General features: G+C 45.0%; 1 protein-coding gene across 1 annotated transcript; it reads left to right on the top strand.

Moving 5' to 3' along the window:
- The first annotated feature begins 566 nt into the window (after positions 1 to 566).
- On the top strand, positions 567 to 21,416 carry LOC135898712 (uncharacterized). Its single transcript, XM_065427818.1, has 9 exons — positions 567 to 831; positions 932 to 995; positions 3,890 to 3,934; positions 6,148 to 6,233; positions 10,449 to 10,508; positions 11,821 to 11,949; positions 12,863 to 12,922; positions 18,893 to 18,946; positions 20,947 to 21,416. The coding sequence occupies exons 1-9, from the start codon at positions 781 to 783 to the stop codon at positions 21,106 to 21,108; spliced, it is 711 nt and encodes a 236-aa protein (XP_065283890.1). The 5' UTR covers positions 567 to 780; the 3' UTR covers positions 21,109 to 21,416.
- Positions 21,417 to 21,500: the final 84 nt, after the last annotated feature.

Here is a 21,500-nt window from a genome sequence, read left to right as displayed (position 1 = left end):
AGTAATATGAAAATACAACTTTTGCTGAATCCTTGTACACAACGTAACGAATTCACATAATATATAAATTGACATACCGAATTTGTCCGCTTTGAATGATATAATGGACGCCATTTACAGAACCGCGATATATCTGTTCTTGATCCAGAGCTATCAATTCGTATACTTCGTGCTTCTATTTTTTCAAAACGTTCGAATTTTTAAAAAATTCGTTTACCAAAATTCAAGCCCTAAATCAAGATTCCGCTTTCAACAGTCACTAGAATTTAGCTTTATTTCTCAAATGTAACAAATTTAATTCAAATCGATACAGGGGTTATCTCAGAAAAGCGTTTCTGCGTTTTACATGTATTACAATAGGCCGCGTCGGAGTTGGGCCTGAGCTAAAGCTTCCTCTTAAAACAAGTTTATTTCAAAATGATTTCTACAATTCCCTCCATAGAAAGTTTTCCTCTCTTAGTTTATCTTTTACACCTTATATTTTCTCTCCCCCACTTTAACCTCCACTTTCATGGCCGTTCTCTCGTAGTGGGTAAAATCCAAGCAAACAAGGTGCGGTGCGGAGAAAAAGAAGATCCTTTCTCGTGCGTCCTGTGTGAGTCCTGTCAGGTTTTGGCGTATAACCTGTCGAGCACAACCACAGTGCCACACATTAGCATCTCTTTCCGCGTTGGCGCCGAAGGAACCGAAGACGTCAAGGCTCTCTTAGGAGCGTGACCGGTCAGCTTTCCTCCGAGCAACAATTCACGCCGTAATAGTTTGCGCTCTCTTGCCACAGACATGACTAGGAAGGCGGTGCTTGTATCTGTGGCCATCATTTTCATTTACCTCGTAAGACATTACTTTCTATCAGCCTTTCCGAGGCGATTTGCACTTGCATAAACTGTGCAGTGTAAGCAGTGCAACTCTCTCTCTCTTTCTCTCTTTCCAGATTGTTCACTGCGTATTCTTGCATTACACCTTCCGGAATGTGCTCCTCTGCCTCGACAAATACAGTAAGTGTAGGGCTTCGTATCCAATAGAAATTTAGCGTTGCATAACCGGAACTATTCGATAACTGCCGTCTGTTAGCTAATTGCAAAAAAAAAACGTTTTAAAATTTAGTAGGTATCCTGTTATTGAGCACAAAGGACAGAAATAGTTTTCTTTCTTTTTTTTTAAGTGTTAATACTGTTTCGCAGAAGGCCGTTAGCGAAATGAAGCTTGACTATAGTTAGGAGCCTGCGGCCCGCTACCAAATGACTCGGTCAATAATTAAATTAATATGCAAGCAGAAACAGCCTTAATCTAACCTGCGCGAGGTGGCTCAGTGCCTGCTGCTTTCTGCCTTGAAGCACGAGCTGACGGGTTGGAGTACCACGCACAGTTTACCAGCCACGACGGCCTCATTTCGATGGGGGTCAAGATTAAACCAGAGCTCTCCACTACGCAGCGTCCCCCATAAGCAGCTGCCCAGTTTCTGGGCGCTACATCCCACAATTAAACATTTGAATCGTTTTACATACAGCTCAACACCATCGGATGACCTGACCCTCTGAGAATGTCCACAGAACGTGAAGCTCTACATGCAAATAAATTGTGGAGCTTAACGTGTCGGAACTGCACAGTGATGTTACGAGGCATGCCGTAGTGAATGATGCTGGATTAATGGTGCTGGACCACCCGGAGTTCTTTAAAGCGCGCCAAATGCGCGGCGTACGGGCGTTTTTCTTTTCTTCTTCTTTCTTTCTTCTTCTTTCTTCTTTGTCTTGTTTTTCTCGCCTTCACCGAAATGCGGCTTACGCGGCCTGGATTTAATCCCGCGACCCCGTGCTTACAAAACAACGCCATCACCGCCAAGCCACCACGCCACTCAAATATGTTATCTCAACGCGTTACAAAACATGCCGAATGCATAGGTCTCCAATTCGCTTTAAGAGGGAGTCAGTTTTGGCGACCTGCATATTTATTTCGCTTTCAAGTGGCCTAAAGCTTGGTTTGATGTTCATTCGAGACAAATAAAGCGGAAGAAAAAAGGAAAACACGAACAAATTTATTCTTTGAATATAATCTCACGAAAGAAAAGCTTGAAAATTTTGCGTACTCTTGAATATAGCGTGAGTCTACTAGTACCAATATTTTTCATATATAGTGTAATAACTCTATGTTGTTCATCCTTTTCATTGTATATATTCATCATTATCATAGATGTGATATTCTTGCGGGTGTTCTAGTTTCCTGGGAGCTGCCTAATAAAACCATCGGTTCGACCTCTCTCTTACAAGCGGCGGCGCAAGTTTTTCAAATATATAGATGTATTGAAAGCATCATATACGTTGCGGGCAGTTGGCAGGTTGACATGGATGTATGCATTGTTCTGTAATTCCCTGTGTAGGTCATCCCAGAGATACAGAAATGATTTTTTTTTGTCGTAACTGTAGCAATGGCTTGACGGAGGCCACTTATGCAAGAGGTGGAGTGTAGGACGAAGGAAGAATGGGACTTCTGTAATGGATGAGGGAGACGTCGGGTAGAGCGGTCGTGGGCCGAGCAGGAGGCCAGACCATAGTATAACGACAGACTTCGTAGAATTACTGCCTTCTGCGGTGTGTGTGTTTACAAGCGCTGCATTTTTTTTTCTTTTCTTAAGTGAAATAATAGTACTGTATTATTTCAATTATTTAATCATTTATTTACTTGCCGTGCCCAGAAACAACTCTAAGGTCTGAGTGCTGGCGCACGCATATACATGAAAAAAAAATAACGCAACAACAAGAACATTTCATGTAGCGATAGTTTCTCGTGTTGGGGAGGATACGTAGCAAGAAATGGTGCATATAAACATAGGGAAAGGATAATATGCGCAATCTAAGAGTATAAAAAGCGAGCGAAGAAAAAAAAGATAGGGACATAATAATCGCGAAAAGATGGATAGTAATTCGCAAATAAACAGTTTCAGCTACCATGGGAATGACGGTTAGTACGTAGATTTCTCAATATTCGTGCTTGTGGCATCCGACGTTCTTTATTACGGTTTATTTCTTCCAAATTTTCAAGCATTCGTACACATACTAAAGCAATGAACGCAATAAGTCTCTTCGCACACGAATAATCATCCCGAATTCTTGTATTTATGACGCAATATTTCGTTGAATGTGTTAAATCTGCAAATTTATAAAGTTGTTCGAAGCCAGAAGGATGATGTGCAATTGCGCTTCTCACAAGTTATCACTGCAGCATCCTGTGTTATTTGGTACAGAAAATACAACAGCCTGTATGCCTGCTACATTAGCGATCTCTCGGACGAAAGCGAAAGGGGGTTGGGGGGTTTCAAGGCGGCTGTGCTGGTGCTGAAACATCATCTCCCCACTCCCTGTAAATTTTCCATATCCTCGCTTTCCTGACTACACCGGGAAGGGGGGGGGGGGGGGTTGACAGAAGACAATTGGGCCCCGCGTGCCAGGCGACCTAGCTACGCCACTGGGCATCCACTGGTTGATCCTGAAAATTTTATTCGCTATGAATGCACGTAACCAAGTGGGTGAAGATATTGTGCAGGAAGCGATCACAAATTGGAACACTCGTCGCAGTAACTGAGTTAAAAAAATTAGTCAATGAACTCTGGCGACCTGCCTTTTGAATGCGCAAGGGATTTAAGTTTGCATTTGTATCTTCGAGAACAGCGACACAAACAAACAAACAAACAAACAAACAAACAAACAAACAAACAAACAAACACTTGTTGAAAGTATCCCCTCTGCGCATTTGTGGGGAACGACATTTCAATCTTGGCACGCGCGTGGGCTTGTGTGTATGCGCGTGTGTGTTTGTGTGTGTTCTTCATAAAGGTGTTCAATCCTCATCTCTGCTATCGCGTTTTTCTGTTTTCCTTTTTTGGCATCTGCTGCAGGGCTCAACAAAAACACCAACGCCCAAGCAAAGGAAGTCTACAGTAGTAAGTAACCGTACGGATTTGTGATAAAAAAATTAAATTAGCGGGTTTCACGTGCCAAACCACGATCTGATTATGAGGCACGCCGTAGCGGGTGACTCCAGAAATTTTGCACACCGTTGTTAAGATGTGTGCACAATGACTGATCACGATCACAAGAAATCCCGAGTTTTCGACAGCGCACATTCGCACAAAAACAAACAAACAAACAAACAAACAAACAAACAAACAAACAAACAGACAAGCTAACAGGTGAGTAACTGTCATATCAGGTATAAATAAATAAATAAATAAATAAATAAATAAATAAATAAATAAATAAATAAATAAATAAATAAAAAGTGACAGGTTTTCTGTATAATCCACAACTATACATTTCGCTTCAGTGTGCCAGCAACAGCTATGGCGTAAAGATTCCCGCGCTTATATCAGCATATGGAGGTACCAAACTGAGCGTATCGTCATGATACGTTGGGATTTGTGCGGTTAATTCCGCTCCTTGATTTTCCCAAGGGCATCGCTAAGGTCGTGGCTACGACGGCCAGGTGTCTACGCACCTCGATACACAAAATGACTCTTTTTAGAAGATGAGGCGTTCGTAAACGTGCACTGCTCATGAACCGTGGTGTTTCTCCAGGAGGCGCTCACCAAGCAGGCCTTATGCAGCAAGTCGATCCGAGGCCAGAAATGTATGAGGCGACGCCGAACTGGCAGCGTTGACCCGAATAGCGGCGTTAATAGCTGCTCGATGCAAATCGCGCCGCGCCGGTCGCCGTATTGTGCGCTGCGAGAACAGCCCGCTCAAACGCGCTGCAAATTACCGAGCCCGAATGGTCTAATTTGTCCGGTTTGCCACCGAAGCGACGGGGCCTCGATTAATGTTGATGGCCGGTGCCGCTGTGTGATATAGCCATGCGGTCATACTACATATACGACTGGCTGAACACCTTTTCTCTTAGCCAAACAAAATCCGGTCGTGCTTTGCGGCGGTTCTGTTTCTTCGATTATTATTTTTTTTTGTTTCACCATTCATCGCACCCACACCGTGTGGTCGACCCTGATGATAACGGAAGGGGGGCGGGGAAGGGGGAGGAGGGGTTCAATTATTTACAAAGGGCAAAGAGAACGGAATATAACAATGTTTATAAATATGGCTTCAGGTCTCGTCATCGGTGTTGTCACCGATGCTCCAGCCAAGTTTTTAAAAGTTACCCCTGTGGCACTAAGCACAATTCTGACCTTTGAGCTAAATAACTCAATAAGGCGACCCATTACTTCTACGAGAAATCTAAATGGCTAATTGAATAATTAACATAATTGCATTATTATTCTTTTACTTGCATTATGGCAGCATTTCAATTTATGAATTCTAGCTAGTGAGTTTTCAAGGCCCATCCACTTGGAACGGATCCTGAGGATGGCACCGGTTTCCAGGTCTACACCGCCAAGCTTGCGGTAAAAAATGCGCTGTTGCTCTTACTCATTAAAGAAAACGCTGTCCTGTGCATTGAAGCACAAAATTAACTGGCACGCCAATGCACTTTGTCAGAAACATTGAAGATTAATGTCTCGAAACTTCTTGAGAAATCGGTCCAAGCGGATACAACTTGCGAACTCACCCGCTACAGCTCGCAAATTGAAACATCTGCTGTAAAATAATTAACTAAAACGTTAATTAGTATAATTGTGTCAATTACTCAAACAAGTATGTTGCTTTTTCGGGAATGTCACCGCCTCATCGAACAATTTAGCTCAAGGGTTAGAATTGTGCTCTGCCACAGGATATTTTTTTTAATATTTGGCACATCTAAAAAAAACTGATATAATGTGTAAGCAAAGACCTCGCTACATATTATATAGTATCAGTGGAAAAATGATATGGTTACGCATCGTTTGACACCAAGTGCACTGAAGAAAGACGCGCAAGATGCAACAAGCTTTGAGTGTAGAGAATTGTGCTTTGAGTGAAATACGGTTAATGAATACCGGCGCATGCACTGGGGGTGAGGGGAGGAGGTGAATTGGTGCGTATGTAGATGGAAGCACTAACACTATATAGTGATACAGTGGCGACACTTTGTAGCTGTGTTTCTACATGTCTGCCACACTTCAGAGCCGCAAACCTTGACGAAATTTAAGAGCAGCCACTGTATCTTGCTTGGTCCGGACTATTCCCAGTGAATACCCTACTCTCACTCCTGCATCTCAATTCACAGGTAGCGTAACCTTCTACGGCATTCGAACCGTGCTCAACGTCATCAATGTACTTGTCGACGTCAGCGCCCTTACCGCCCTGCTCATGGTAAGTTCATTCAGATGAACGCACAAAATGAAGCTTCAAAACATGAAAAATCAAATTCTCGGGTCGAATTTCGTGCCAAAACCACGATATGTTTACGAGGCACGCCGTATATATAGTGGGGCACTCCGGATTAATTTTGACCACCTGGGGTTCTTTAACGTGCACCCGATGCATGGCGTTTTTTTTTTTTTTTCGCTTCGTCAAAATGCGGTCGCTGCGGCCGGGATTCGATCCAGCAGCGCACGGCCGAAGCCACTATACGCCACTATAGCGGGTATGATGTTTCAACATGTGGTCCTTGGTTTTTTCGTAAACAGCACTCCACGTGAAACTGCAGGTCCCTTGTTATTTTAGCATCCTGGGTCTCACACGCACAGTGGCAGCGTATGTGACGCTGCTGTATGTTGTTTCAAACGACGGCGTGTGAGTTTCAAAGCGCTCTCTGCCCTACACGATTCCTGGGCCGGTATAGCGTATAGCAGTCCCCCTTTTGCTCTATTCTATTCCTTTCTTATCACCAGCCGCTCTCGACCAAACCGATACTGCCGATAACGGCGGATCGCCACTCGGACTACTGCAGACACGTGGTTAAAAAGAAGAAGAAAAAAAGAACTCAGATGTAATCGTTATGTTATGCCAACCGTGAGTACTATCCGACGTTCCCGCTATGCACGCGGCAATGATGTGGACATAACAATAAAAGTAAAATATTTTCATTTCGCTGTAGAGGTAAGACTACAGTCGACTCACGATGAAACTTGATATCGGAGAACTCGCAATGTCAGTGAAACTGAGTTAATTCACAAAGCTTAGTTGATCCGCTCAGTGCATTTCGAATGGACTTCTCGGTTAACCCTGTAATGGGCGAATGCAGTTCCGCATCGAGGAAAATTAGAACAACCCGCCAACCTTTGTTTCCGGCCACGGACAGCAAATTTGTACACGAACAGCTATGAAATGCTATTTGAGATTATCTGAGGTATAAGAGTGATTAACTAAACAGCAAATGGTTTGCTGAAGTATGCACAGCTAAAAAATTATCTCCAGCGTATTCAAAGCGCTACTGCAAATTGAGTGTAGTAACGCGTGGTAAAGTAATAATCTTGAGGTAACGAATCAGCGTAGCATATAAGATACTTGTTGGACGATACAGGGCTAATTAAACCGAGCTTCTTGCTTCGCCTGTCGAGCACTGCTAAAATAACGTGTCCTCTGAGTTTTCTGCTACTTCTATATTCACATTTATGGATGGGTCTCTAGGACTGCAGCATTCAATTCAATCGAAGAATTGTAGTCACTGGTAAAACCTAATTCTTGCTAAATTAATCGAAGTAATCAAACTATGGCTGAGACCGAACATTTCCTTGAAATGTGGCGTGCTCATTGGGTAACCGACTGACCGACCTTACTGATTGATTGACCGATGGATTGGTTGCTTTATTGATTGATAGCTGACTGAGTTTAGCGTCCGAAAGCAACACATAGAGGGAAGCTGCAATGGTGGATAGTTTTGTAATAAGCTGCGGTCCTTTGTCAGCGACCTAAATCAGAGCACACTGGCGTTTTTACACTGTCTTTATTACTGGTGAAGCGATGTATAAAGCTCAGATTTTCGAGGATCATGTGTTTGTTGACCTTCGGAAGGTCCGACGCATTTCCGGTCGGTAGAGAAAAAAAATCAGGAAAAAAATTATCAGAGGAACGACATGTGTAAGAAAGGACGAGAAAGTATTAGAACGCACTCAGTGAAGGACGTAGAACCGGTTCTCTGTAACGTGCATATGATGAATTTCAGACGGAAGTCTATTCGACGTGAGTCCGTCTCCGTTCAAGGAAAAATGAGGGAAAAGACAGTGCTTTGCCGAGAGAACGAAAGCGCCGGCTGTTTCCAGCTGATTTGTGTAGACAGCTAAAATAGTTCTTTTGTTCGATTTCAGCTTGCTTTCTTTTCTTCGCTAATCTTTCTTTTTTTTCAACTAAGAAACTCAGTGCCAGGTTAGCCAACTTGATATGGATTCCAGATAACTCTGGCACAGTGGCTTGGTGAGAAAAAAAAATGGCTGTGGCTTAGGTAAGGTTAAGCCCAGGATGCGAAGCATACTAGCCTTTATTTTAGTTGTTGAACCACTGTTTAGCCTGGTGAACTGCTGTTGCTTGGCTATATTTGGTTCGGCTAGACGAAGAAACAACTCATGCATTATTGCTTCGCCTTCAAGAGTGGAACGCGACAGCGTTCCCGTCGACCCGCCAAGGGGTGTAAGACAATGGGCTACAGGGCAGCGACTACGCGCCCCGCATTGGACGCGGTGAGCGTCGAGCAAAGCAGCGTTCGGCGCGGCAACGAAATGTGTGCCTGAGCAAGAGACGCACGCCTTAGAAACAGCTCGTTTCTAAGGCAACACCGCATTCACTAGAGGCGCTTTTGTACCGCTTTGAAGCATCGTACTCGTGGCTCAGTGGTAGCGTCTCCGTCCCACACTCCGGAGACCCTGGTTCGATTCCCACCCAGCCCGTCTTGCAAGAGTTGAGCCAAAGCCACTTCTCCTCTGTCGTGACGTCACGGTGTCACGTGGTTTCAAGGCGACACCGCCGCGCCTGAGGAGCTGGGTTGAGCTCTCGTAATATGCTTCGCATAAAACACAAGATAGCGAACTGCACCGCAGTAAACGTAGCGAAGTGATGCAACCATGAATGAGCTGAGTATGTCAAAGTGGACGATGCGATTGCTCAGACGCGCGGACGGTTATCGTTATCGCACACGCGCGTGCGAACAGGCGAGTGACTGGAAAAACAATGACACGGCAGCAAAACCAGCGTCGCACTGAAGGTAGTGCGTTCTCCGTGACAATATCGACACGTGTACTTGTCTTTATCGGGCGGCACGTTTCACCGCCTAACAAATGTTGTCGCACAGCGCATGCCGAGACTGCATGTATGGGAAGATTCTGGAATGTTATCCATGCTTGCATCCGCTGTCTGTTGTCGCCGAACCTTGCGTATGCGCGACGCGAATAGTGTAGAACTTTGTGGAAGGCATGCGGGTCCCAGCGATTGCTCTGGAACATTCGACGACTGATGTATAAAAGCCGACGCGCTTAACCTGCTGATCAGATTTTCGCCGATATCGCCGAGTGTGTTCGCCGCTATCGTTGTTCTTTCAGTGTAGCCTGCTTTTGAGGGCACAAGTTCGCCCAATAAAACGCCAGTTTCTATAATCAAAGTTTGGTTGCCTTCTTCACCGTCACTACTACGTGACAATATGCAGTACAAAACTTGAATTTTCACGATCACCACGACCTCCATAGTTGTCATCATCATCATCATCATCGTAATTATCATCATCAAGCAGATAACCTATATAACCTCTGTCACTAAGTTTATTTTTTTTTTCAGCTAAGCACGTACGACTAAAATCATTGTGCAATCGGTTTGGTCAACTATAGGACCATAGGCAACTATAGAGGCAAGAAGTTTAATATAAACGGGACGACTGCTGGTACTCTAGGAACCCGGAGACGAGGTCCCATGATTGCATTCCTCGAATTTCTATGTGTTCTAGATTGGGGCCTTGCATTAAAAGAAATATCAAAATAAACTGCGCTACAGAAGTAACTAAAAATCAACACGAATCATAGACAAAACAGGACACGAAACGACGTGTGTAAGTTACCAACCGAAGTTTATTCTTTGAACGTAAACTTATATCCAGACGTAAAAAAGAAAAGACATATGAGAAAGTATATTCATGGGTCACGTGATGAACATCAAACGGAAGAATGCAGGTATACAGTTACAACCTTCCATTACAGGAAATATATCTATTCTGTTCAGGCGGCGAAACCGATGGCTCACTAACGCATATGTCTTTTCTGCGTGTATCTTGTTCCGTCTTCGTGTTTTCCAGTAACCTGTGCAGCGCAACTTACACTTGCTTGAAAGAACAAATATAGCCAATCTATATAAGTCTAATCAACGTGGAGAAGTTCACATTGCTGCACGTTGGAGCAATGTGGATTTTTTTAAAAAGGCACTACCGCGTCTCGAACGTGTGCCAGAAAGTACTTATTGGTTACCCTGATAAGCAATGTCTCTATTTACTTCCCTTCCTTTCTTCATGTGTCCAATCAACGAAGTGTCATAATCACTTGAAACAAACAAAATAGCACAGTCCAACTTCAAATCTTGTTGACACAGCCGTTTTCATCTCTTCCGCAGACGCTGCAAAATGGTTTCATAACATCCAGAAGCGGTTGGATCCTGGTCCGATGCTGCTGCGTGAGTATAATACAAAATCCTGGGCCACGTCCTTCTATGGACATAACGCACATTACTGTTTCCCTTTGGCGCTTCTATAGCTCCTGGCTTTAAAAACAACAACAAAGGAACAAGCTACAGTTTGCAATATGAATGTCTTATGTATATTAACCCCTTCACCATTCACGTCTAACACATCTGAATGCACTGTACAGTTCATAAGCGTATGAGGAAGTTCTTCGCAGTAAAAAGAACATAAAATATTGCGGTCCCAGTGCGATTTCTGTGTCGGAGGTAAATAAACATGAATTATAACTTGAGACTGCTGATGTTACATTGGTAATGAAACCATACTGCGAAACGATGCTGAAACATAAGAAGACGGTATACACGTGCAATGCAAGTCATTGCGGGCATCAAATTTCACCTATTCGATTGACGGCAAGTTACAACTAACTAATTTGTTGGATTTAACGTCCTGATCAAGCTGTGCCCTTAAGCGGTGAGAAAAGCTGTGAGGTAGGCCCCAGAAAAAATGTACAGTTTGGAGTTCTCTAAGGGCCGCCGCATTTTCATTAAAGAGGCGTTTTTGTCGTAATCTGCGAGCTTATCTGCAGAACGGCTATAGTTATTATTCCTGAACCACCATGTAGGATATAAATATGCATTACAATCGAAATATGCGTGTTGTGAACGCGTATCCTTTAGTTATGATTTCCTTGTTCTGCGCTTCGATGTCACTTTAAAAAAAAAAATATGCCGACCCAACGCATATGCTGGAATATACGTGAGGCGGTTAAGAGCTATATACAGCTAAAGGCAATGCGTAAAATTGTCTTTATTTCCATTTCATGTAACGTGTAACCTCACACAATATTTATGTTTACGCACCGCACAGGTGGCAACCACAAGGTGGCAACCTTAATCTCATGCAAAGTTTATATTTATGCACTGCATGCACCGTTCACAAGCTACATGCGGAAATGCAAACACCAAATCAGTCGCAGATGCACAGTGTGAGGCGTCGACGCTGGCAATGTCGCGAAGCCGACGCATGATTCTTGCCGAGGAAAGAATTGTGATGAGAGGTGTGTGTGTGTGGAGGGAGGGGGGGACGTAGGCGGATGCACGGAGTAGTGTGAAACATATCTAAACGTATTTGATGTTTCTACCCACCGGCTGTGTCATGGTGGCGCATGCCCATTCTGAAAATAAGGCTTCGCTTTAAAAAGTTGTATACAAGGTAAGTTGAATTCGCAGGGATCGATCATCGATCACTATAAAATGATCTCCAGACTTCTGGGCTCAGTACAACTTCTCACGCGTTGTGCAGGATGTGCGGGACGCCTTGGCCATGTACCTGGGTTGCTCCATCGTGTTGACCATCGCATCGGCTCTCTGTCGGACCGTCGAAATCTACATTATGACGTTTACGCCGTACGACACTACCGAGTGCTGTGGGGTGAGCTACTATTTCCGTTCGCGAGGTAGCTCTATCCGCTCGTTTCTTCCTCACTGTTGTGCACGTTTAGTCGAACTGAGTTGATCGTATACGCTTGAGACCTTGTAACACTCCTTATTCAAATGTATGTGTGACACAAAAATGATCGCTTTAGCCAACTGCTGAGTCTATTTGAATAAGATGTGTGCGGCGATTGAAACAAAAAAATGTAGAGTGGCTCTTGGGAGCACACTGAGTTTTTAATGCGATGAGCAAAACGAGAACAAGGCATAAACGGGAACCAACGATTCGCGTTGATTATTTCTCACGTAGAAGACGCACGACATACTAAATAGATCCCGCGAGCACGGAAACGACCACCAGAAACACGCCGAGCGTATACAGCTGGCATAAAACACGGCGCGCTCGCCCAATTAAGCCACCATGACAATTGCCTATAGATGGCGCCACTGTCTAAGCAATATGGCGGCGCCCATGAAAAAAAAATTATATGCTCCATGCAGGGGGAAAATGCACAGGAACACTAATTTCTAGAATTTAACCTTGTGTTCTTGCCCGCATCTAATTAAGAACAGAAAAGACATATGTAAAAAAAATTCGGTGCTTCGCAGAAAGATGCTCGACATTCACTGTAACCGTTCTACAAGTCAACCACTACCGGGAGAACTTCTGTACTATATCCTAATATTTTAATATACCCTAATATGTCCTATTATATCCTAACTCCTCGGGCATTATGGCTTGTCATAATAATTGGCATAGTATGACAAATTCAACGCAATAGCAATACCAGCTATGCCAGTCTTGGTGCTACGAAAGTGGTTAGGTTGTGTCGACCATGTTGCATTGCGTTTCCTGATTGTGGAAGTCGCTGTTCCAGCATGTTCACAGGTGTGTTGCTATTCTATTCCAGCTCAAGTGGTTTCTGCACCACAGGGGAAGCTTCTACAACCCAGAGTACAGTGCGAATACAGTAAGTCGCAGTGTTCAGCCTCCAATATTATTTCCAGTCGACGTCTTCACGTGTTGAATTACGATAAGTTTTACGCATTGATCATGAAATTGCGCGTTAAATTCTGCTAGTTCGCCTGCAAAAGTGGCGCTTCACCTAAGTGCGTAGTCAACGTTCCTTGTTATCTTGGGTTGCAGTTCTGGGCCTCAACACATCCCTAACCAGAAAGGGTGTCGAGAGCTTTGCTTCATTAAAACTTCTTTCTGGGCGAGTTGGCGCATACTTGATTTGAATATTGTAACCGCGCTAACACATGCATCCACAAAGTAACAAGGACAAGACACTGCGCTTGTGCCTCGTTTTTGTTACTTTGTGGATGCATGTGTTAGTGCGGTTACAATATTCAAATCAAGACAGCTTTGCTGGTTGAAGCGAAGACGAGTCAGAAACCGAGCGCTGGGTTCAGCAGTATTAAACGGTCTTTGGGGCAACCATTGGTTAAGCATAATATGAATTTTTAATTGAATGGAGATGCATAGCGCAGAAACAGAAACAAATACCGCCGGTACCTTCAACTAAGTTTTATTTCAGATAGCGTCGGTGTACATATCGAGTTGCTGGCACATAAAGCATAAGTCATTGGTATGCGTTCTTTCTGTGTCAGGAAGCCATAATTCTTTCTGGTTGAAAAGGGCACCGGCACATGTTTTTAGAGTTGAACGAACTCTACTACGCACTTCTTGTTCGTAAATAGGATGACCCTTCGTAAGTGAGACGATTTAAAAGCATGGATTACGTTAGTGAAACGCAGCCGTGCAAACAGGACCTTTTGTTGCATCAATCGGATATTAATTGAGCATAAAATTTCGTTGACTGATAGAACATCGTCCAACCTTTCCCGGCACTGTCCCGATTTCAAGCGCACTTCAAAGTTTGCTGACAGTATAGTTTTGTAGAGACACAAGATTGAAAAAGTTCGCCTTATGGTCGAGGCCAAGCATATCGCTAATAGTGGTAGCACGTGCGTAAGTCAGCCATCGATTATCTTGCGCAATGAAGAATTATCTTGCTTAGTTATATTTAGGGAGTGCGCCCACCTGTTTATTGATTGACAGGCTGTCGCGTTGCCTTCCCTTAAGCAAGCGCTGATAAGTCTTGCATCTTCTTTTCCACCATTGTGCGCGTCCTTTCAGTTGATAGCCGTGTTTGTCCATTTCGTTTTTGTTTGCACGCCTAACTTTCGGCATCATAAACCCCTACCAACTTGCTCAACGTCCAGACGTTCAAGATTTATCTCATACGATGCTTTAATCAGGTTCCAATCCTGATTTTCAAATGTCGGGCCTCTTGCAGTATATAATCTCTGCTTCTTCATGTCAGACAGCTGATGGAAGTGTTTTATCGTTCATATCGCCTATAAGGGTACGGTATGAGTGAGTGAGGTTTCAATTTCTTTGCTTAGTAAGGAGGAGAGGTTCTTGCGTGGCATGTTGCAGTGACGCGACCATTGATGACGCAATCAATGACGTAGTCATTGTGACGCAATCATTTGTGAAGCGGCACGTCACCAAGGACTAAAAGCGCAGCTCGACGTTTGTGTTTGTCGGCTTAGCATTCGCGTCATAAACAAGGAATACAAACTATATAACCTTGGACAACTTGCTGTGGCAATGCAGGTAAAAGTTACAGGGGCGGAACGTCTACACATGTTTTACTGCGCCAAGTAGTCCGGCTGAACGTGACAGCACTTTCGCTTTCTCGGAACGGCATTGGAATCAGCGTAGCTTCCACATGCGACGGTTTCGCATTTTTCCAAACGCGCGGAAGATAAAAGCAGAAAACAAAGTCAAATTTAGCGCTCTTTGGAGTATTTGGCCTTGTTTAGTTGCTGTAAATTACATGTTTCTGTTTTCTCTTCCGCAGGATAAATTAGGAACACGGAATTTTTTTTTTCAGGAGCGCATTTAGTCATGCACGACTTGCCTCTGTAACATTTCCTTCGTTGCTGCAGAAAGTTGGTTTTTCTCTTGTTCTTGTCGTTGGTAGCACACATATAATCATGCAGTTAATGGACGACATTTGTCCAAAAATTCGAATAAGCGCTGTTGTATTACGAAAAGAGGCGAGAGAATCGACCACATACAATCGTCACGTCATGCACAGTCTTAAAGTGGCGTCGCATTTATTATGACGCTGGGACAGCAAAACGTAGGGCTCTTCAAAGGCGCCATAAAAGCTGTTGTACAGCTTTTATGGCAGCAATTACTAGTGCAAGCAACGGCCGCCGCTTCGAGTAAGTCAGTCCAAGTACTACAATTACACTACCTGCAACAAGTGAGCTTCAAAAATTCTCTGTGGGCTGAAAAAAAAAAATATGTTTGGATATGTGGACAGTTCCTTTGTCATTTAGCTGCGCTGCAGATGCTGAAACAATATTCTTTGAATAGTTGAAAACAAATTTATTTGAATCTTAGCACAATTTACTGAGCTATTTAAAGAAACGAAGGGCATGTACGGTGACTCAGATTCAGAGAACGAATCTGTATACGCAGCGCACGAGAAGGGTTTTTTTTTTCTGCATCATAGCTGTACATGTAATGGCTGTAGGTTTTTGCAAATTTAATGGTTTCATTACAATGCTCCTTAAATAAGTCAGTATGAGTGAGTGCCGACGCTGACAGTGCAGCTTGTATACGCCGCGCCGCAGCTTGTTCCCAAGGCTCAGCACACAAGTGTTTTTTGCATTCCACTCCCATCAGAATGCAATCGCTGGGGGTGGGAATCGGAGCCCGCGTCCCCGCGCTCGGGAGCACAACGCTTCATACCCACTGCGCCACCGCCGCGAGTACTTCTGCTGTGTAACCAGTTTTTACTGGAGAGATCATAGGCCGCTCTGTGCAGAGGATAATAAAATCTGTGACGTCACAGGCAGCTTTGGCTTAGCAAGCCTCCGTTCACACCAACCCATCCTCCTCGTAATTGAAAAAAGTGTAGTGAATCAATTCAGATTAATTTTATAATTCCCTTTTAGTGTTTCTTTTTTCATGTTTTATTGTTTTGACCGTGCTCTAGTTTGGAGCCACACCCGCAAGCGAAATTTCTGCATGCTGAAGCTGCCTCGCACAAGCTTCGTCACGGGCCGAAAGTTAGAAGGTTCTTCAATCCGAGATGCGTGAAATATTCCCATTTGCTTTCAAATGCGGAATGTCGATCAATACCATGAAATCAATACGTCCCACATCGTAAACTCAATGTACATTCAAAATTATTCAGCCGGAACGACAGTACACGTCAAGCTGGAAGCACACGTACGTGGTAGATTTCTTTCGGGCACTGTGTATGGACGGCAATTGCTCAGTTCGTATGAGTCATTGTTGGCTTCCTGTTTCTTTATATATCGCAGTGAAGTGTGCCATAACAACTAAATAATGTTTCAAGTTTAAAGTTTATTACAGGAAAATTAATACAAATTGTGTCCAAACACTCGTTTCATTCTCTGCATTGTGGCAAGATGGCACGTAAACTATACCCACACATTAAAACATATTTAATTTTCTCTACAGTGAAGGACGCTGGCTTAGTATTGTATATAGCCTCACACTCTCCCCTCGATACCTCCAGATGCCCGGTGCTGCAGTCAGGGAGACGCTTATTCTTTGGGCCGCCATTGTGAGTGATAAACACGAGCAGGCTCTATAGCACAGCATGCCCAACCATGCGCTGGCATGTTTTGCTATGTTTTCCCGCTAAAATGGCCACATGCCAGCCGACAGCTGTTTGCCTCTCTGCAAGCAGTGTGTCGGCGTGTACATTTCCGGCCACCAGATACATCAGCGCAAGATAGGAGACCTGCGAGGTCGGCCGCTGCTTGGCGAGGCTGACTGCTCGCCAACATTTCACCCTAATCGTAACGGTTAAGCGTAGCAGCTATGATTCAAGTCACACAGTGTATTTAAAAGAATGTGCCCAGCGCGCACATGACTATATATAGTTATCCGTTTTTCACGCTTACGAGCTACAGCTACAGCACCATCGTAATAAGCAACGTCGCTCGCCTAAAGCCATGCTACGTAGGCGAAGACAGTCGGATGTCTCGAACCAAGAATGAGATACCGGTTAACAGTGGCTGCGACAGCTTATCCGAGCGTATGATTATACATATACACTCTATAGCGTTAGCGAGGCCACACTGAAGCCGTGAGATAGACGACCGCGCATAATTGCTATACGAGTGCACGAGATATCGCAGCATGCTACGCTTCTTGGTTTGCTTCCCTCTTTTTCGTGTATATTGCCCGTACTTCGCTCTGAGGGTATCCCAGAATGATGCAAGACTCAACAAGTCATAGCTCGTGCAGTCAAGGACTCTCAACGTCGCCGCTTTCGCTTTGCAGTAGTCAACGCCACGTTCGTGGTGCAAGTGCAGCAGCATGTGCCAATAAATTGAATTAAATACTGGGGGTTTTACGTGCCAAAACCACGATTTTGGTTATCGGGCATGCCGTAGTTGGGGACTTCGGAATAATTTTGACCACCAGGGAATTCTAAACGTGCCCCCAATGCACAGGACACGAGTCGTTTTTTTGCATTTTTCCCCCATCGAAATGCCACCGCCGCGGCCGGGATTTGATCCCGCGACCTCGTGCTACAGCTGCACGACACCACAGACGTGAAGCCAGCGCGGCGGGTGAGCGCGCCAATATATTGCACCTATCCTGTTATACGGGAAAACGACCTTGCAGTCGCAGGTCACGTTATGCCGCGAGCAGGCTACGTGTATGTCCGTACACCACCGCAAACTCAACGAGATCTGTAGCAGAGCGCGCGCGGCCTGCAGATACGAACGTCCTGCGGGCACGTTTATCCTTCACGGTGGTGGTGCTAATCAAGTGTGCGCAAAGGGCTGTCGGCATTATACAAAATGCATATATATAGTGCCCGAAAAGGCGAACTTTCGCAATCGCCGTTCACCGACGCTTGTTACTTGGTTTGCAGAAGGGTTGAAATCCGGGCCAGTTGGTACATAGCTGAAGGAAAAAAAAAACGGTTACGAAAGGCAAAGGACAAGGAGTCGTTGTGGTGTGAATCTCTCTTCGTATCCTTTGTCTTTTGTGACTGTTTTTTTTTTCATTCAGCTTGTTACTTGGCTCAGCGGGAGGCTCGGAGCAACCACCCTAGAAGCAAATATATATGTTTTGGTGGACGTAAGCGTATGCGCCAGCGTCGAAGAGGACGCAAGGCTGACACCGTGGAGTCGTTGGAGGAAGGTCAGGTAGACGCATGCAGGCTGATAACCGTGGTGACGACGCTGCCGAGGCCGCACAAGAACCAGTGCTGTTTGCGCTTGATGCACCTAACAATGTCCTAAATAATTTGACGCATATTTAACTGAATAAGACAAAGGAACTGTAGGATTTCTTTTAGCAAGTTAGATTAAATGTCAGATTTTGTGCACAGCGCTAGCAATCAAAACGCTCTGGTATAGTTGCTATGTCGGGGGGAAACGAGGCAAAGAAACACGCACGTGCATTGTTTCTTTGGTCTCGTCTTCTCGCGCTATGAGACTTACATCAGAACGCCTGATCGACTAGTTCAAGTATGAGCTGTGCTAAGAAACGCGCCAAACGGCTTAAATAAGGGCGCATGAAATATGGCCCTTTGTCTAAGACAAGTGCGAGAATTATCTTCTTTTACACTTCTGACTCTATAATGTTTGATAACGTCTGTTCATACGAATTTAGGCGAGCATATTTTCTTGGTCACTTGGGAAGTGGCTGGAGCACATGCTTCACCGTCGCATGCAGGCAATGCATGCGCATGCGCATGGCGTAACTTTGTATAGCGCGCTGAAGAGCTGTCTCAGCAGCCACACATTTGAACACTCGGTACCAATTCCACGAATCCGATCAAAGGGCTCTCATTTCATAGACTGCAGTATTATGATCTTCCGGTAATGCAGCACGTTTGTTTTATTTGTATACGTGATTTCAGGTGTCGAGGTACGTCGGATTTGCCATCATCAGCTTCCTGATAACCGGGTTTAAGGTACGTTGTGCTTACATGAGTGGTACCTCCCGTTTCTTGCTACGTCGACAATATCGCAAACCCTGTTATTTCCTCCGACGTTCATCTATGCGAGTGTTCTGCAGTGAAACATGTGGCGCAAGGCACGTACGTCTTAGTGAATTCCTTCGTGCGTAGCCTGAATCACTTGTTGCTCTGGTTTGCGGAAAATAGAGGTGAAACTGGTGTTCTGAAATGTTTAAGATAAATCGCGCTTGACATTTTTTGGGCCAAAAACAGCACTTGCTTACGGTGAGAAAGACGCGAAGGCGTTTAATCGCACTCTGCGTGGTTACATAATTGGGGTAGGAAGGACACAGTGAAGTGCTGGCGGACCAACTCAAATTAAATTATGGGGTTTTACGTGCCAAAACCACTTTCTGATTATGAGGCATGCCGTAGTGGAGGACTCCGGAAATTTCGACCACCTGGGGTTCTTTAACGTGCACCTATATCTAAGTACACGGGTGTTTTCGCATTTCGCCCCCATCGAAATGCGGCCGCCATGGCCGGGATTCGATCCCGCGACCTCGTGCTCCGCAGCCTAACACCATAGCCACTGAGCAACCACGGCGGGTGGCGGACCAACTCAGGGCTGTCCAGAGGGCCCGTGTGATGGCAGAGTGGCTCGGCCTCTCTGTACCGACGTGGGAGCGGCCCGCATCAGTCCCAGACTGATCACTCAGGACCTAAATAAAGTTCTTCATACCATACCATACCGCAAGCTTTAGCAGGTGCGGGTCGACTAGGTAGAACGTCGGCCGTGAATACCTGGATGGCGGACTTGTTTCAAATCCTCTACCCAATCCGCGTTCGTGTGACGTAGATAGATTTTCTACATTACGCTGGTTGAACAGCGCCAACACAAGCATTTCCTTTCCTTTATCAAGTGTTTATGACGCTTACTCGAATCCGTTCTAGTACATGCTGCAGTGAACCGCCGGTTATGCTTGCTTTTTATACTGTGCTCTAGTAAAGTCATTGTTCTGAATTTTCAATGTCTGGCACTTAGTTCTACCCGTGACCCCCCCAAAAGTTATGAGGTTTTGCGTGCCAAAACCACTTTACGATTATGAGGCACGCCGTAGTGGAGGACTCCGCAAAATTCGACCACCTGGGGATCTTTAACGTGCGCCTGAATCTAAGTACACGGGTGTTTTCGCCTTTCGCCTCCATCGAAATGCGGCCGCCATGGCCGGGATTCGATTCGGCGACCTCGTGTGCAGCAGCCCAACACCATAGCCACTGAGCAACCATGGCGGGTGACGTGTGACCCACTGTGGTTTCACCTGACCCACATGTGGATGTCCTCCTCTGACCGGAGGACAACTCAAAGACATAATCGCTTTTGTATTTCGGTTCTTATTACCAACTGATGCATTTTGTCCGGGGAAAACTTTTTTCATGGCAAGGTTAAGGGGTGAAGGAATGCATATAAGTGGAGAAAGTTGCCGTCCAGTCATGTCCATCCAATCAACTCTGCAACTTCCTAAATAAATAAATTGAATGTTCGTAACTGTAGGTTTTATCAGCTTTGCTGTCGTAAAACCACTGTTTTTTGCCTAAACACGGGGACGAAGGCGTGTAGTACCGATTGGTAGGTTGGCATGTTGGTGCAACGTCCTGAATTTTCGTGTCAACTGGCGGCATCGAAACGCGCTTCACGAGTGCAGTTCACCGTCTGTGATGACAAAATAAAATTAGCATCAATTTTCGCAAAGCCCGAAGGCAAGAATGCGATTAAAGTGTAGTTCCATGCGCATCTGACTTCATCATATCTGGGATAAATATTTAACGTAACCACTTCCGAGCTCATTTTGACAAGGCTTGTTAAGTGACGCGCATTTCAATATACAAGGATTCGCACGAGGATAACATTCGCTTTTCGCCAATTGGGCGCACACGCGCCTCTTGTCTCATTACACGTGTGCCACTCGTAGGTAGACCCCTTATACTGTGTCCACCTCTGCCTAACATTTCAGGCTGTCGTCATGTTTCGCTTGTTCGAGCTGTACGACGACATAAGCGAGACGGTCAGGTTGAACACGCTAGCCACCAAGCTTCGAGATCTGGTTGCCTACGACAAGCCCAGCTGCTACGGAACTCCTGCCCGATCGAAGGAGGCGACGTCGTTGGCCATGTAGACGAATGCTGGCCGGCCGTGACGAGGCGCCTGATTGCGCGCCGCCCCATGCTCTACCTGTGAACTATACCTACCGCGTACGACCGCTTAGCATTAAATATGTGTCCGTCATACCGAGTGCGTGCCACTTTCACGATGCCACTTCGGCTAACGGCAACAATAAACGCGTTACCATGAACTGATACTCTTCAAACAATGACGAGCAAAGTAAATTTGGTACAAGTTCCAATAAGTGTCTTGTTTCTTAACAGGAAATACATGGGAACGTCTCCGAACCGTAGAGCGCCACCATTAGACGTTTCTGCTTTATTTCTGGAGTCGTGTTCTTTCTCTACATTTTCCACGCACGTAAGACTGACAATAAATAATCACGCTGGCCAGCCTGTGCTAACA

Source organism: Dermacentor albipictus, chromosome 3 (assembly GCF_038994185.2).
Source record: "Dermacentor albipictus isolate Rhodes 1998 colony chromosome 3, USDA_Dalb.pri_finalv2, whole genome shotgun sequence".
Classification (NCBI taxonomy): domain Eukaryota; kingdom Metazoa; phylum Arthropoda; class Arachnida; order Ixodida; family Ixodidae; genus Dermacentor; species Dermacentor albipictus.
The sequence above is the reverse complement of the archived record's forward strand: the minus strand, read 5'-3'. Positions and strand labels throughout refer to the sequence as shown.